Source organism: Thamnophis elegans, chromosome 10 (assembly GCF_009769535.1).
Source record: "Thamnophis elegans isolate rThaEle1 chromosome 10, rThaEle1.pri, whole genome shotgun sequence".
In the NCBI taxonomy this organism is placed as follows: domain Eukaryota; kingdom Metazoa; phylum Chordata; class Lepidosauria; order Squamata; family Colubridae; genus Thamnophis; species Thamnophis elegans.
The window spans coordinates 15,998,106-16,016,706 of NC_045550.1; the positions used below are offsets into that span (position 1 = coordinate 15,998,106).

The 18,601-nt window shown below is 37.4% G+C and overlaps 1 protein-coding gene across 3 annotated transcripts in view; it reads right to left on the bottom strand.

Moving 5' to 3' along the window:
* Positions 1–18,601, bottom strand: part of VTI1A (vesicle transport through interaction with t-SNAREs 1A) — a 242,007-nt gene that overhangs the window by 219,563 nt on the left and 3,843 nt on the right. For all 3 annotated transcript variants that reach the window (XM_032225615.1, XM_032225616.1, XM_032225617.1), the window contains exon 3: positions 10,918–11,028. In XM_032225615.1, coding sequence (XP_032081506.1) covers positions 10,918–11,028 — 111 coding nt within the window. The remainder of the gene's footprint in view (positions 1–10,917; positions 11,029–18,601) is intronic.

Consider the following 18,601-nt stretch of genomic DNA (forward strand, 5'->3'; position numbering starts at 1 on the left):
GACTGGTCCCTTTGGACTAATCCTAGATAAGCCTCCTGATGCTCTCAGGTAGGAGGTCTAAATCTTGCAGGTCTTCCTCCAAGGGTCATGTGGTAGACGGGCCTTGTGGGGCTAGGAGGGAGGGAAGTAGATAATCCCCGGATACCCTATCTGAAGGCTCGCCACCCCCATCCCTAAATGATCTAGGGGGAATAGGGGGAAAAAGGGAGTCCACCTGCCTGCCATGTCTGGCTGGCTAGACTGAAGGGCACAAAGGACTGAAATCCCTAGGAAGAGAAGGAGAGGGGGGAGGAATGGGCCTCACCAGAGACCTGGATTTGTCTGAAGAAGTGGGTCGAACATGGTGGCCACTCTCTTCTCTAAGGCCTTCTGTCTGTGGAGCTCATCTCTCACTGTGGCCCTGAAGGAACGCTGATCCGCAGACATCTTAGAAGTCATTGCCCTAGGCCTCAACCTGGCCTGGCCTTCCTCTCTCTCCTCCACATTGCTCCCTTCAGGAGCCTGCGCTGCCCCACTGCTTGTAGAGGCCATGCCTCACTCACGTGGCTGGTCTGCTTGGAAGCCAAACCAGAGCCTTTTCAGCCTCGATATTTGGTTGCACTGCCTGTCAGAAGGGCTCTTGCCGCTGATCGCGATGTAGGCCTTGCCCGTGCAGAGGTTGGCGCCATGAAGTCACTCCAAAATGGCCACCGTACCTCACAGCGAAAGGAGATAGAGGCCACCTGGTAAGTTGACTCTGAGGTGGAAGCCTTTTGGCGAGTCAGTTATTAGCACTGCTCCCACTTGCTTTGGCCGTATGGCCGCGCTGCCACAAAGGCTTCTGAAGCACTCTTAGGAGTCACTTCGGCGAGGCTAGAATGACATGCCCAATTTCCTTCACCTCGGCAAGCTGTTAAAATGGGGTGGCTTTAGGGCGCGTCTGGGATAATCACAGCGACGCGGCTAACATTCCGTTGATCTAAGGATGCCCTGTCCTTCTGCCTACCTTGTCACCTTAAGCCTCTAGCAATCTCAGCTGCGATGGGAGCTCGTCACCCCTGCACACCCAGGAGTCGGACAAGTCCCTTTGGCCCAGAGGCAAGGACCATGAGCCCTGCCTCCTTATGAGACTGACTAGCAGCCTCGAGGGCCAGCAGTCCGATAATTTAGCAATTTTGAGTATCCAATTAATTGAATTAAAATAACAATTAAAATAACAATTATTAGTATCTCAAGGAGCCAAAAACCAGTCCTTAGACCAGGAGACTGAGAGGAAACTGGGAGCCAATAGGGAAGGATGGTGAATTTAAGAAAATTCCCTCAGTCTCTGGACGAATCAGGCTGTGACTTAACCCTGTTGTAGCCCCTCTTGCCGAGCTGCAGGAAAATATATTGCTTGGATAAGTTCAGAATAAAAATTTCCACTGGACCACCAAGAAGATTAATAATGTAATCAGATGAAAAAACTGATCAAACAGATGTCTGTATCTCAAAGAATATTTTCAAGAAAGCACTTATCCTTACTACTGACTTCTTGTAATTTTTCCTTGTCTATACAAACCTACAAGGAATTTTCAAATCAGTAGGCATATGCAGAAAATCCACAGATGGCAGTTGGGATGACAGTTGGGACCAGAATTTCCATCACTAAGTGATATGGTCATAAAGTCTAATGTCATGATGCATTGCTTAATTTTGCTGATTATACTTTAAAATGTTCCAAAGCAGAGGAACTACTTTTCACTTTCCTTGGGCCTTTATTCATCTTCCACTTTCTGTATTCAACCAATCTTTGTAAAACAAAAGCAAAAACCACAAAACAAAATCAATCAATCAGGTAGATTTTGCCACCTCTGAGTTTTGGAACCAAATTTCTCCTTAGCCTTGGCTGAGTTAAAATATATTGCTATGAAGTAATAGCGATAGCACTTAGACATATACCGCTCTATACTGTTTTACAGGACACTCTGAGCAGTTTATGGAGTCAGCACATTGCTCCCAACAATCTGGAGCCTCATTTTACTGACCTTGGAAGAATGGAAGACTGAGTTGATCTCAAGCCCACATCAGGATTGAAGTCCCGACTATGGGCAGAGTTTGCCTGCAATACTACATTCTAACCACTGTGCCACCAGGGACTGTATTATGGTATGTTCGTGATATATGGATTCAGCTTTTGCAACTTGGAAGCCATTGTTTATGTTTTACTCTAAAAGGAGCAGTGAAATAATTTCATTTATTTAACAAGTCATAGTTAAAATAGATGATGACAAAATGATATATGATCCAAGCCCCTGAAATATTCACATAATCTGAAAGAAATTTACAGTGGGGAATATTATTTGGATGAGTGCAGTATGTCTTAACAAACTTCACTTTCTTTTTTAAATTTATTAAATATTTCCTAATAACACAGATTGGCACACACCAAGAATCTTTAAGACCCAGAAGAAAGTCAGTACAGGACTGGTGAATTTTTAAGAACAAAATACAAACTTAATCTGATCCTGTCTCTCAGGAATCTTGTCTCTCAGGAATCTTGATTTAAACATCTATAACCTCAGAAGTTAATTATTAATTAAGACTGATAAATTGTCTTTCATATTCTTTATGAGATCTCTTCATCATAATGAGTTTTAGACATAACTGTTTTCTATCGTAAGTACACTGAAAAAGAAGAAATTAAATATTTTCTTGTGCAAAAGAATACAATTTCCAGGAATTTGGATATACCACTGAATTTTAGCTAGTTATCTTTATTGTCTCAATTTCTCATAAACTAATTAGACTGTTTATCCCAACCATCTGCTTAATCTAAATTGCAGCATCCCAGACAGTTGGCTGTCCATTTCAAAATATAATGTGTACAGGAACCACCATCTCCATATAATTGATCCAACTGCTTTTGTTGTCAGAAAAATTTTCCAACCTTCAATTAAAATTAGTTCTCAAATTAATTGTAATGCAATCTGACCCTTAACTAGCTTGCCTATCAGTATGTTAGAGAGTTTTATCAAATTCTTTGTTGAGATCCATAGTGAAAAACCTGTAACTTGAGGTTCAATTATTGAGTTTTAGTGTTCTCTAAACTTATTTCTCTTCCTGCATACGCTTATTACCAAGCTAAGTAAGACCATTAGTGCATAGACGAAAGGAGTTATGCGGACTGTTTATATGTACACAACATGTACAAAAATATATTTTAAGCTTGGTAAGAAAAAAAAAACATTAGGAAGAAATTCAGCTGGCTGTTTTCCAACTTCTGAGGGAGAAAAGGGAAAGCACAATAATGCTTTCAAGACTGATGTCAGTCCTTCAAAGTACACCAAGGCCACACCAAGAACAGAATGCCACAGGTTTGATTGCAACCATAGATATAGATATATACACATATGCTATAGTAATAGAATTTATAAGTTCTGATTGAATTTTTCCTTAGCCTCTCATATACCCAGTGCATTATAAACTAGTTTGGGGTAATGACTCGTCTGCAAGAAAACAACCAAGCTCAGAAAGCAACAAGGAGCCTTTATTTCAACACTGTACTAAAAAAATATACTTCTCTTTTTGAGTCTGATGTGTCTCATCCTTTGTCTGGAAAATTGCTAATATGTGCCTTCTGACATAAGATAGGTAGTCCTTGAGAAATGACTGGTCACTTAATGAAAGTTCAAAGTTATGACCAATACCCAAAACTATACATGACCCTGTTTCAAAGTTACGACAGCTGAAGTACCACCACATTACTCACCCTTAAGGCAGACCACGGAGATGTTGGAGCGTGCCCTCATCTCTCTTCCTCTCATCCCGCCCTAGAGTACATGGGCCTGCACCCCATGCCTTCCTTACAGAAATGGCGGATGCTTTCAGAGCTTTCTGTGCCAATCAGCTCACCACCGATCATCTGGCCATTGGGAGACTGCAACCCTCTGGCTAGGCTTTAGGAAGGCAACCCTCGCATAAAAGACAGCTTCAGGATGAGCTTCCTAAAAACTTTTCCTTGATTAATTCCCCCACCCACAAAAACCACATTAGTTAAATAAACAGAATTTTTAAAAGCTGAGAGGGACAGATTTGTTGACCTTCCCCCACCCCCATCATCACCACAATTAGGTGCTAAAACTAAACTCTCTCTCTGTTCTCCAATATATTTCTATTTTACATTGACTACAGGCAGAAAAGCAGAAGAACAAAGCGAACAAAAAATGAAAAATCTGAAAGTCATTTCCAAAAGTTGTGCAACAAAATGGAGAACACTGGGTCTTTGCAAGCTTTAGTTGTCTGTCTGACTATCTAGGCTCTATAGACATACCAATTGCAGCCTTACTTGGGATATCAAGACCTGACTGAAAAATGTTTATGTTTTCATCACCATATGATTATACTACTACAAAGTATTCTACATGGGCTACTTTTAAAGAAAAAAGCTTCAGTCGATATAAAAGACAGTAACCTTGATGTTCACAGATACTTGCTGATAGGCACGTATTTTTTTTTTTTTTTTAATTGGAAATTTATATGCCGCCCTTTTCCCTGAGGGGACTCAGGGCGGCTTACAACAGTGAAGGGAAGGGAGTGCAAGACAAGACTTAAAAAGAAAAGAATCGTGATTAAAAGAAAATTGATCATAAAAACACAACATTCACTCAACATTCGGGCGGGGTGAGAGTAATCCTATCCCCAGGCCTGACGGGATAGCCAGTTCTTAAGGGCTGTGCGGAAGGCCTGGACTGTGGTGAGGGTACGGATCTCCACGGGGAGGTTGTTCCATAATGTCGGAGCAGCAACTGAGAAGGCTCTCCTCCGCGTAGTCGCCAGTCGGCACTGACTGGCGGATGGAATTCGGAGGAGGCCTACTCTGTGCGATCTGATGGGACGCAGGGAGGTAATTGGCAGGAGGCGGTCTCTCAAATAGTCAGATCCACTACCATGGAGCGCTTTATAGGTGGTAAGTAAGACCTTGAAGTGCACCCGACGATCAACAGGTAGCCAGCGCAGCTCACGGAGGATTGGTGTTATATGGGCGAACCGTGGTGCGCCCATGATCACTCGCGCGGCCGCGTTCTGGACTAGCTGAAGTCGCCGGATGCTCTTCAAGGGCAGCCCCATGTAGAGCACATTGCAGTATTCCAGCCTAGAGATCACATTGTATTGTATTTCAGGGACTATGCATCAACTTATAAGAAGTATAAACTTACGTTTATACATTTCTGGGTTGAATTTATAGTACTGGTACTTTAACTTGTAGAGTTCTTTCTATCTTTGCATTAAGTTATCTGCAGAACCATATCCCTCTGGTTTCCAAGTATATCCAACTATTTCCAATTGTTTGTGCCCAATTTCAGAAAGTTAGGTCAGTTGTTTCAGCATGAAAAACATTTTTATATGATGGAACTAGCTCTTTGGAATGGCCTTCCATCAGGAATACATTGGTTTCCAACATTTTCTGGCTTCCAGAAAGTGTTCAAAAGAGAGTTTTTCTGAGGGTTGACACCAGATCTTTTTAGTAATCTTACATATTCCTTGATGTTACTATATTTTGTTCTGCTACTATGAGGCACCAAATGACAGTTTATCCTGGGCAGAATAAAAAGTTAATACATAAATACATATATATCTAAATAATCAACCAGATGTATTTAATGTCATTCTTGTCTGCAATAAAGTTTCTAATGTAGTCAATTCGTATTTGGGAGTCTTCTGCCAAGACATAAGAGATAAGTGAATGGAGACTTCTGATTTACTCCAAGCTCTAGTGTGAAGTCTTATATACCTGTCCACTCATCTTCACCTTCTCTGCTCAGGCCATTACTGGAAGCAAAGGTTTTATTTCTCAGACTCTCTGATTACCCAAGTACAAACTCCTAAATAGAAGGAAATTTTGTTAGGGATTCTTCACTTAAGCTTTTTATCACAACATAATATAAACAGTTAAACTTTTTCATCCATTTGTTGTGGCAAGACTTCATTGTGGAATACTACTCAATCAAAATGTGAACCTGGTTGAAGTATCACCAACAAAGTACTTAATAAATAAGACTGTCTCTCAATGGCTCAACAGATAAAACATTAGACCATTAAGAAGTCCTTACTTCAGATAATGCAAGTGAAAACAAAACACTGAATAAAAGTCCCAGAAGAATCTACAAGATTTTAAATAGACTACAATATGATTCCTAAGTGCAGATATTTTATACCGGAGTGTGTTAATCATTTTTGCATACCCTCTTAAAGTTTTTCCTCAACTGTTATTTTAAAATTAGCATTTTTCTGTTCTCAAGCCAGAATAAAGAACTTTTTCCATTGTAATTATGCCATATCACAAAAATGAAGAGCAGTTTAGTTCATACACTAATTCCAGACCCTAAAATATCATGTCCAATGAGGCACCCAAACCATACATGTATATCAGTGGTTGAATGAGGCTTCTTCAAAAATGGCTTTGCTTTAGCCATCTCAGCTTTTCTTTCCTTTGAATGTGAAATGAATCTATATAAAAAGTTATACAAAGAGCAGCAATGGTAATACCAATAAGTGTAAATTGATTTCAATTCCTCTTTCACCAAAACCTTTCAATATACTTTGATTTCCTTTTTTAAAAACTAAAAGTCTATAGTATACCAGAGCATTTCAGCAGAACATTGTACCATCAATTACTTTTTTAGAATTTAAAAAGTAGACTTAATTTTGCAGCAAAGCATGCTCTCTATTTGCAGGACAGGCTATGAACATAGAATAACAAAGTTGGAAGGACCTTGGGGGTTTTCTAGTCCAACCCTCTGCTAGAGAATGAGACCCTATACCATTTCAGACAAATAGCTGTCCAGTCTCTTCTTAAAGCCTCCAGTATTGAGACACTCATATTTCTGAAGGCAAGCCATTCTACTAGTTACAGTAATTGTTCTCATCCTTAGGAAATTTATCCTTAGTTTTGGATTGTTTCTTTCCTTGTTTAGTTTCCATCCATTGTTTCTGGTTTGATTTCTACTTTGAAAAATACATCGACACCCTCTTTTTTGTGGCAGCCCCTCAAATATTAAAACACTGCTATCATGTCTGCCCTAGTCCTTTTCACTAGATTAAACATACCACATTCTTGCAACCGTTCTTCATATGTTTTAGTCTCTATTTCCCTAATTCTTTGCTACACAGGTATTCTGACATATATGGCCTGGGTTACAGGCTTATAATTTCAATATGGCTACTAAAAGCAAAATTTATATTGCCTATACCTTAGGAATAGGTAGGACATTGATTACAGTAACAGGGGAGTCATTTTTGCAGGTCTAGTTTTATAGCTCTAAAATAAAATATATTTTTTTACAAACAAATACACTAACTACACGTTATCTAGGACTACAAATCTTGGCTACAAAAATGTAGACTATTGGTAGATAGCAATAAAGAATTAAAGTGTAGAGTTACACATAGAAAACTTGACAAACCATTGCAATTAGTCAAAAGTGTGTGTGTGTGTGTGTGTTTGTGTGTGTGTGTGTGTGTGTTACTGCTTCTTAAAATGTCTAGCTTCTGAAAATCAGAAATTCAGGATTTTGGGGGAAAGGGCAGGTGAAGAAAAGAAAAGAATGCTCTTACCAGAGTAATTCCTGGCTCTTAATATTGCTTTTAAGATTATTTAGATAATTTTTTTCTGCCAACATAATCACATACTGCAACTCCATGTTTGCCCACAAGATAGAGCTAACTATATACAGAAAATTTGTTAACTTTTCCTGCTGTTTAAAACTTGACACTTTAAAAATGTGCTTAACAATAAACTTCACTCACAAGTTGCTTAATACTTTCAGTAAAACAATCCTGTCAATATCAACTTGTTAACAAACTTCTTAAAAGTCTAAAAAGATGAAGCAAAATAGTATCAATAAAACTCTGCTTTTATTGTTCCTTCAACATAGAATCTAAGAATTTTTACAATGAAACTTACATACCGGGTTTTAAACATACTTCTAGACAAATATAGATAGTCTTCCACTTACAGCATTTTGTTAGTGACCATTTGAAGTTACAAAGGCACTGAAAAAAATGACTTACAACTGTTTTTCACATGACAGTTGCAGCTTGGCAGCTGGCACATATTTATGACAGTTGCAGGCATGTGATCATTTTTTGCCACTTTCTCACAAGCGAAGTCAATGGGAAAGCCAGATTGGCTTAACAATCATGTTACTAACTGAATAACTGCAGTTATTCATTCAATAATAAGTAAGTATGTCAAGTAAATAAGTCAAATAAAACAAGTAAGGTCATAAAATGGTGTACTTAACACTCATCTTGCTTAGCAATGGAAATTTTGGGCTCAATTGTGTTCGTATGTCAAGGACCTATGTATTCTCTTTCGTGCTTGTTTTGTTTTGTAAAATTAACATGGCTATTAAGCTGTATTATGTCTCTTGTAAGTACATTATTGTTTTCCAATTTGATTTTATGTACCATATTTTTCGGAGTATAAGATGCACCTTTTCCCTCAAAAATGAGGCTGAAAATCTAGGTGCGTCTCATACACTGAATACAACATTTTTTGCCTGCTGAAACACGCCCCCTTCACCAAAATTGCCATGCATAGCTTGTAGGAGGCTTTCAGAGAGTTCCTGGGGGATGGGGAGGGCAGAAATGAGCAGAAAATGGGCCAATTTTTGCTCAATTTTGCACCCCACCCCCAGCCTCCAGGAGCACTCTATAAGCCCCCATAAGGCTATCCATGCCCTTTCGAAAAATGGACCATTTTGGGGAGGTTTGCAGAGTGCAAAAACTTTTTTTTTAAATTTGCCTCTTCAAAACCTTGGTGCGTCTTATATTCCGGTGCATCTTATACTTCAAAAATATGGTAATCATCTCAAATAAATGACTTGTTTAAAATTATTATTGTAACCTTCCCATCTTGCTAGTGTTGCAGTAGAAGCCTGGAATCCATGGCAAATCTAAAAAAAAGGCATGAGACATACTATACCATATTAAACTATGTGACAATAATTGGTCAAGACTGTTGGCATAGATATTTAACCACACTTTGAACAAAGTGAATCATAAATTAAGACAGAAAAAATGTTACATTGTTCTATGTAACTGGCACTATGTAAGTGCACAAAAAAAGTAATAGATAACAAAATTTATCTCTCCTAGGAGGAAATTTTAACCAAGCACAGTGGCAGAAGATCTGAATTAAGAAAAGTATTAGAATATGTAATCCTTTTACCTGTGCAAATGAGACATTGATAAATTACAAACTATGGCAATCAAAGCTCTCTTGAATCTGATTAATTTTTTTATCTGGGCTATAATAGAAATGACTAAAATAATTTGTAAAATAAAAGACAGGATAATATTCAAAATTAAAAACATAAAAACAACCATGCCAGATTATGCCAAGGTCTACATTGTTGACAATAGGAAGTCCATAAACAGTCCGTGAGTCTGATTCCATCCTTCTCTATTTGTATGCCCAAGCAAAAATCAATATCATTCTGTAGTAGCTATTGGTATTTTTGTCCTCTGTAGTGACATCTAAAATCACATCCATTGGTGATAAGTAAACAATACAGTAGTAATTTTAGAGGCGCACATAGTATAAAGCAGCCCTTTCTTTAATCTAAGTGAAATATCTTTGTCTGGCTTGCTCAAATGACCCAGAGCTCTAACATTACAAAAAAAACTCTGCATTAATTACTATTCACTTTCTGAACACCATCAAAATGTTGTTTGCTCTTTCTTCTTCTTTTTTCTTTTTTATAAATTACGATGTCACAAATACTGTATAGCCTTTTATATATATCTCTATATCGTTGTGGCTGCCTTCATTTACTGTACCACATTCATGATTCATATTGCAAGTCACAATCATATTTCTGTAATCCAACCTTAGATTTTTGTTTATATTTTTGGATAACAAAAATATCTACAGTTATTCACAACTTAAGTTTCAGATTATTAGAGAAATCCAGAATAACTGCTTGTAACTCAAATGATTACTTGTACTATTTAAAATTATATTTTGCTTAGACCTAAGACTTTGGTATTGGCTATATGACTAAAATTACATTTGCAACTGACAAATGAATTCTCTTGAAATGCATCTTGAAATGCAGTTGCAATCTTGAAAGAATGGATAGCCCATAAAACACTGTTGCTTCACTCTCCTAAATGTAGAAGTGGATAATATCCCTTGCCATTTTTCAACCTCAATGTTATATCAGTTTCTTCGTTAGCGCAGTTTGAGAAATAGGAAGCTTAACTGAAAGCTTGGCTGATGGAAACTGATTGATTTCCACCAGCCAAGTAGACAAATGTTTGCTTAAATAAAATTACTGAATGCTTGACGAAAGAGCTTTTATTTAATTCTATAGGCTATGAAATATGAAGTGTTAATTTAAATAAAAATAATCTTCATTATCTAATAAATAAGATTCTTAGATTTTTATTTTTTATTAAATAGATTCTTGAAAGTTATACTTGATTACACCATTAAGAATAATAGTTCTAAGTATTGTATTAAAAAGAATCAAGCAAAACCCAGGGAAGAGACTAATATACAAGCAAGGTTCACTTATGTTCCTAAATAATAATAATAATTTTCATAAAATAATAAAAATAGAAAAGTGGATAATTGGCTTACATTGCTCAGTATTTCTGTAATCTATACACCCATTATTAATAATAGTGTATATGAACATGTTATGTAAAAAAAAATCATAGGATTGTATGTATATTTGTATGAGGAAACTTCTGATCCTAGGCAAAAATGGATCTACAATAAAATTAAATAAATAATTTAATTAATTTAGTTATTATTTTAGTCTTTCTATCATACCTAAAGCAATAAAATGTTAATTAGCATGAAGAATGGTAATGCTATAAGTGAAGTTTACTAAAATAAATACTTCATGAATCCTCTCTCAAAATTCCATAGATGAATTAACTCACAAAATCTGTATCAAGTTTTTCCATTTCTTGCTTGTAGCTCTTCATTCTACTGCTGTACATGGCTCGGCTCTGTGGAGGGATTTCACGCACTTCAAGTTCCATTTGTTCCAACTGTTGTTTAAAATTATGAAGAGAAAAAAGAAATGAAAATGTAAGATACTATAATTGGATTTGAATCTGGAAAATAAACTATTCAAGAAATAAGAATTTTTAAATATAACTTGAACAATTATGCATAAAATCATACCAAGCTATGAATTTGAAGCCATAATGACTGACTACACACAACATCTACGTTAAAAGCAAAGAACAGTATGGTTTAGTTTGATATGTGAACCACCTCACTAACAAATCTAAACAAATATGCATAGACATTCTTCAAAATGAAATGAATCAATCAGATTATAAAATTCAATAATTATTACTAGCTGCAAGATACTTTACGGCATCCACATGCATTCACAGCAATACCCTATCATTATAACAAACACAGGTTTACCACTGTTTATGAAATGGGTTCTCAACATCTATAATATAACAGAGCAGTGTCCCAATTAGTTCCAAATGAATTTATCAAAATCATATTTGCTGACAAATTCAAGTCCTGTCACTGATTGAAGAACTTGACTCGGTCTTTTTCAAGCAGATTAACCCCGTGGTCAGTACGGGCATGTTCTGCTACACCATGGTGATATTCTTCCTCTGATTTCTACTTTATCCATCCAGTATTCATCCAGTTTCTTGCCCAAGCAAGTGTAATAATCAAAATGTCCATTATCCTAATATTGACAGACTAACGATAGTTATACATAATGCTAACTCGGGACTTTAAAACTATGATATATTAATCAACCCCGTAGTAACATGGTTCATGGTAAAGCTAATCATATAGAGTAGAATGCTATATCATATCATTAAGCTAAATAATTTCAGAGTGTATAGCTATGTATAACATTGCTCCTAGGAGTTAGTATTTTCTTACGTAGCTGGACTCAAGTGGAGGTTTTGCTAACAGCTTAAAGAGCAAAGCCACAAACTAGAACAAGGGGGTCAAACTCACCATGTCATGTTGCCATCACGTAATATTTTGTGATGTTTTTTCCATTTACGAATCTAGAGTGGGCATGGCCTGTGCAACATGCATCTGACCCACGGCCACCAGTTTGACACCTCTGAACTAGAAGAATAAATTACAAAAGTCCCAGCAAGTTGCATGGCAACTCTAAGGGTGTGTGTGTCTATCTATATGTCTGCCTGTCTGTGTGTGTGTAAGAGAGAGATTGCTGCAGTATCCCTGTGGTTGGTCATAAGGGCAAATAACTGCTGGCTGCTGCAGCGACCATAACTTTGAAATTGGATCACAAATAGCTTTTGGGGACTCTATCATAATTTTGAATGATTGTTAAGTGACCAGTTGTAAGATAACAACTACTTATATATGAAGCTGTGAATGTATACTTTGGCTTCCTATAGGGCCATGATGGCAAACCTATGGCACAAATGGCACACGGAGCCATTTGTCAGGGCAGCTGACCTTGAAGCTTCCGGAGTGTGAAAAACCGGTCCTAATGGCAAACCGGAAGTTCGGGAGTATACTTCCGGTTTGCTCGTAGGGCTGGTTTTCAGGAGGCTTCCCTGAAGGCTCCGGAAGACAAAAAATGACCTACAAGCAAACAGGAAGTCACTTCCTGTTTGCTCATAGGGTCATATTTTGTCCTCCGGAGCAAGGCTCCATAGGGCTAAATACCAACCCTATGAGAAAACTGGAAGTCCATTCCTGAACTTTCGGTTTGCCATTAGGGCCAGTTTTCCATGCTCCAGAGGCTTCAGGGAAGCTTCTAAAGCCTCCGGAGGGCGTCCAGGGGCAGGGGAGTCTGTTTTCGCCCTCCCCAGGCTCCATTAAAGCCTCAGGAGCCTGGGGAGGGCGAAAAAGCATGCCACAAATGGGGGGGAGCGCTGGCCATGCATGCATGCATGCTGGGGTTGTTTGCATAGAATTATGGGTGTGGCACGCCCACGCATGACCCCCTGCACTCTCCCTGCTTTCGGCACGCGAGTCAAAAAAGGTTTGCCATCACTGCTATAGGACTTTTACCATATGTACTGTGCCATATGCATAAATACTATGCCAATGGCACTATAATGGAGGCTCTTCAGAAGGACGTCTTATAAATTATGTTGCTAGATGTTGCATCTTCTGCTGAATTGCCACAATATGCAGATAATTACAAAGCATAGCTTTAAATTCTAATTAATGCCAACCAGAAGTGATAAGTGCTTCATAATCACACTTAAATCTAGAAAAACACTTACTTTAATTAAGGAATCATGTAATGTAGAGCTAAGAAAGCATGCATGTTTACATTAACAAGAAGGAGGGGTTTATCCTGTTACACACCTCTCTTCAATTTGTCTGCTAAAATGTAATGTAACCTTTTTATTTTTCATTTATGTAATAAAGCCATGCTAATGCTTACTTCCAAATTATAAACAAACAAACTTTACTAATCTAAAACTGCATTATAGTTTGATTTCCAGTGAGGAAATGATGAACTGATGTCTGAAAACTGGAAGATATTATAACTGAAAATGGCAACTGGATGGTGTATCTGAACTGCCAAAATTTTTCCGGAAAAAGATGAGATTCTGAGATTGTTCATAAGTGCTCTGGACAGCTGGTTTTTATGAGTTATTTGCAATCAGTTTCCAAGCAGGTGAGATTTGCAAGAGATTGCTGAGCTCATAGCCATCAATGTAGGCTTTAGGGACGCAGAGTTTGATTGAACCTCACTTTTACTCTTTTATTGTTTTTTAAAGATTGAAACTCTGCAAGTTTTATTATGTTCGCCGGGTGATTTTTTTTTCTTCAGTCCTTTAAGAAAAAATCTTAAGTATGAGTTTGGTACATTTTTAAAAAAAATGGATTATACACAAAAGAGTAATTAAAATGTTGATCTTAGAAAGTTTTAAATGTATTAAATGTATATATGGACTTGAATTAACACTTTGAAATTGATTATAAGAATCCTTCCTGTGAGCAGCTTTCTTTATTTACAACTCTAATAAAAAAAAATCTGAAAATATGTTCACTAGGGGGCACCAGAAGGAAATTAATACATCAATGGATATGTTGGGAGAGGGAGGGAGGGACCACTGCTTCACATGCAGCACTACTTGCCAGTTTGCTTCTGGATGTAAGTCAGAGTTCTGGTTATTAGCTATAAAGCCCTAAATTGTATAGGCCTGGTTTCCTAAGGTCCCATATGTTTCCTATAATGTTTGCCTGTTCAATTCGATCCTGAAGGACTGGCATGCTCTGGATTCCTTGGATTAAACAATATGATCTTTCAGGATCCCAGAATGTACCTGCTCTGTAGTAGTATCTGCCCTTGAGATCTGGATGGGCCTCACTCTGCTGGTGTTGGTGAATCATGTATATCTGGACTTTCAATTGGGCCTTCAGCAAGGAAGAGTGAGACCCCACACTTATTTGCGCTTGGCATTTTTTATTTTTATTTTTTATGTTTCCTGATTTTTATTATAATTTGATTGCTGTGAGCAGCCAAAATCAGTAAGAGTCAGGCAGCATATAGGTTTAATAAATGATTATATACATAAAACTATGAAATCACAACTACCAGGCTTTTAGCTGTGTTAGCCTTCATAGGCATCAGATTCTTCCCAAGAACCTTCTAGGCTATCTCAATGTATCTGCATAGTACATGTGCAGATCCAAGCTGTCTTTGTAATTGACAGATGGAAATGTTGCTAATGTGAATATTTTCTAAGTGCCATCCATGATTTTTTGGCATGGCAGCTAGTGTCCTGCTAACGATGGGAACCATCAGACCCTGTATATGCCATAATCTTTTAATTTTGATTTTCAAATCTTGATACTTTGTGATTGTCTCCAATTCTTTGTCTTCTACTATACTGTCTCCTGATATTCCCATATCAGTTATCCACACTTCTTTTTTAATCACAGTTACATAAATCTGCTGTGTCCTGGGTCAAGGCGTTTATCAGTTTGTATTTGGAAATATTTTAATCTTCTCATATTTTTTACCATTGTTATTGTTGCGCAATCTCTCTCTGCCAAGCAAGACAAACTACTGCTTTTCTGCCAACTTTGGTGGTATAAAACAGGACAGGAAAAGAAACACTTCATTAGTTCGACTGCTATGATATCATGTTCTTCTTGTATACGCCTTAGTATACAATAGAGCCAAGTAGAGGGAAGCTTCAGATATGGAATACTTTCGATTTTGCCTAAGGATACTTCAAAAATCCAATAAATATATGCAGCTTTGCTCCAAATTCTCAGGTTTATAGCCAAGTAAACGTGCTACTTGTTGTGGGACAACAAAAGTTGACAATGACTTCTTAGGCCATGCAGCATTCAATCAACAACAATCCCTACTATTCCATTGGTGCTAAAAAAGGAAGCAAAGAGAGTTCACTAAACTTATATTGGGTCAAAATGTGATACCAGTGATAAGTGGAATGACATGGTGTTGGAAACCATGAGTTTTAAAAGACTATAAAACCTGTAGACCTCTGATTAAATTAAACAGTTGACAAAAAATAACCGTGTTTTCATTAATGAATTACCATGTACAAGTTTATATCAGAATACAGATCTAACTGGTACAAGAACTATGAACTATAATGGTTTATATCTTACATTTCTAGCAAGGAGCAAAGTTCTAAGTTCAAATCATATATTGTTTAATAGAAATAAAGGAAAGATACCAACATAGAAAACCAAGCTGAGCACCCCATGAAAAGTTAACATATGGTGGCATACAGAATGTGCATAATAAAGAAAATGAAAATTAACAGAGAAATAAATTCTGACAGAGTTATGGTATAGCTGATAAAAGGATAGGCAAACATAAAAGAAAAATGTATGAAGAAAAAAGAAGTAGAAATATTAAGTACAGATTTTCTGGAAAATAAAATAGGGGATAGCTAAAAGATAACAGTTGTACCGATAAAGGAAAATATTTGTAGCTCGGAGTTGAAATGATGGATCCTTGGTCCATTCTGAGCTTGGTTGTATTTATGCAGTGCTATCATTGATATAGCATATCAGTGCACAGATGATGTTATCTATTTGGGCCCTTGCATAAATAAAAATTCAGGTGATTAAGGCACAGGCTACAAACTGGGAGATCATGAATTCTATCTTAGCCATAAAAGCCAGTTGGGTGATCTTGAAACATCATTCTCAGCTCAACTCTCCTCATAGGATTGTTGTTGTGGGGAAAATAGGAGGAACAAGGTATCTTCTATATGTTCACTGCCTTGAGTTATTTGTTAAAACAATAAAGCCAGGATATAAATAAATAAAAATAAAATAAATACAATCAAGCTCAGAGCACCAAGCACCATTCATCTCAATCCTGAGTTACAAATATGAGTGAAAAAGCAACACGTTTGAAAAGGTATCTATACATCTATCCTTTCAAAAATAATAGGTCTCTCTTTAATCTCACTAGCTTGCTCATGACTAGGAATCACCACAATTCTCCATCCCTAATAAAGATAAGTATCACCTTAGAATTACTTAATTACATGCTTGCACAATACATCTATTAACACTGTATGAATCTGAGACTTACCTATGACACACAATTACAGAATGTTCTCTGACATAGGAAAGCTTCTCTCAATCAGTTGAGCAAGAAACAAACTATGATGATACTGAACCGTTAAAATGATTGACTGGTTTGGACAAGAAAGCTAAATCTAAGCATAATATTAATCAGTGGTTATGCGACTACATTAAGAACATGAAAATAGCCTGTTACATACTTTAGTTAGTATAGTCTACAGCAGGCTTTTCAAACTGGCAGCCTGTGAGCAGGATACGGCCCACACAGGCCACACCCACCGTGTCTCCGCAAAGGTAAAAAATCCTGATATGTCATGATGTGGCCCACGATGCTATTAGGTTTGATACCCCTGATCTATAGCATAGACGATAGATAGATGATAGATAGATGATAGATAGATAGATAGATAGATAGATGATAGATAGATAGATAGATAGATAGATAGATAGATAGATAGATAGATAGATAGATAGATAGATAGATAGATAGATAGAATTACATTGTCAGGTAGAAGGGCAGTATATACAGGTGAAACTCAAAAAATTAGAATATTGTGCAAAAGTTCATTTATTTCAGTAATGCAACTTAAAAGGTGAAACTAATATATGAGATAAGACTCATTACATGCAAAGCAAGATAATTCAAGCTGTGATTTGTCGTAATTGTGATGATTATGGCGTACAGCTCATGAAAACCCCAAATCCACCATCTCAAAAAATTAGAATATTACATGCAATCAATAAAACAAGGATTGTACATAGAACAATATTGGACCTCTGAAAAGTATAAGCATGCATATGTACTCAGTACTTGGTTTGGGCCCCTTTTGCAGCAATTACTGCCTCAATGCGGCGTGGCATGGAAGCTATCAGCCTGTGGCACTGCTGAGGTGTTATGGAAGACCAGGATGCTTCAATAGCGGCCTTCAGCTCTTCTGCATTGTTCGGTCTCATGTCTCTCATATTTCTCTTGGCAATGCCCGATAGATTCTCTATGGGGTTCAGGTCAGGCGAGTTTGCTGGCCAATCAAGCACAGTAATCCCACAGTCATTGAACCAGATTTTGGTGCTTCTGGCAGTGTGGGCAGCTGGAAAATGAGGTCAGCATCCCCATAAATCTCATCTGCAGAAGGAAGCATGAAGTGCTCCATAATCTCCTGATAGACGGCTGCGTTGACCCTGGTCTTAATGAAGCACAATGGTCCAAAGTCCTGTTGCTCAGTGGTCCAAAGTCCTCTTTTCTGATGAGAGCAACATTTGCATCTCATTTGGAAACCAAGGACCCAGAGTATGGAGGAAGAATGGAGAGGACAATCAAGCACAGTAATCCCACAGTCATTGAACCAGTTTTGGGTGCTTTGGGCGAAAGTGGCTCTCATCATCGAACAATGCAGAAGAGCTGAAGGCCGCTATAGAAGCATCGTAGTCTTCCATAACACCTCAGCAGTGCAACAGGCTGATAGCTTCCATGCCATGCCGCATTGAGGGAGTAATTGTTGCTGCAAAAGGGGCCCAAACCAAGTACTAAGTACATATGCATGCTTATACTTTTCAGAGGTCCAAATTGTTCTATGTACAATCCTTGTTTTATTGATTGCATGTAATATTCTAATTTTTTGAGATAGTGGATTTGGGGTTTTCATGAGCTGTACGCCATAATCATCACAATTATGACAAATCACAGCTTGAACTATCTTGCTTTGCATGTAATGAGTCATCTCATATATTAGTTTCACCTTTTAAGTTGCATTACTGAAATAAATGAACTTTTGCACTATATTCTAATTTTTCGAGTTTCACCTGTAAATTTAATAATAAAATAAATTTTGTCACAGCAGCCAACCAGATGCCTTTCAGCTGTTCAAACATGGAGTGCTACATTTCTCAATTATGTCCTCCTGCAAAAAGTATTTGGAAACATACTGCCCCCAACCAAAATGTAAAAATGAGTTTTCAAGACTGATAGCCCTTCATTATTCTGTTTTGCATTAAGTAACCCAACCTATTTTTAAGACACTCTCATAGCTTGTACTAATTTACTTAACATAGAAAATTTATATAATCCCA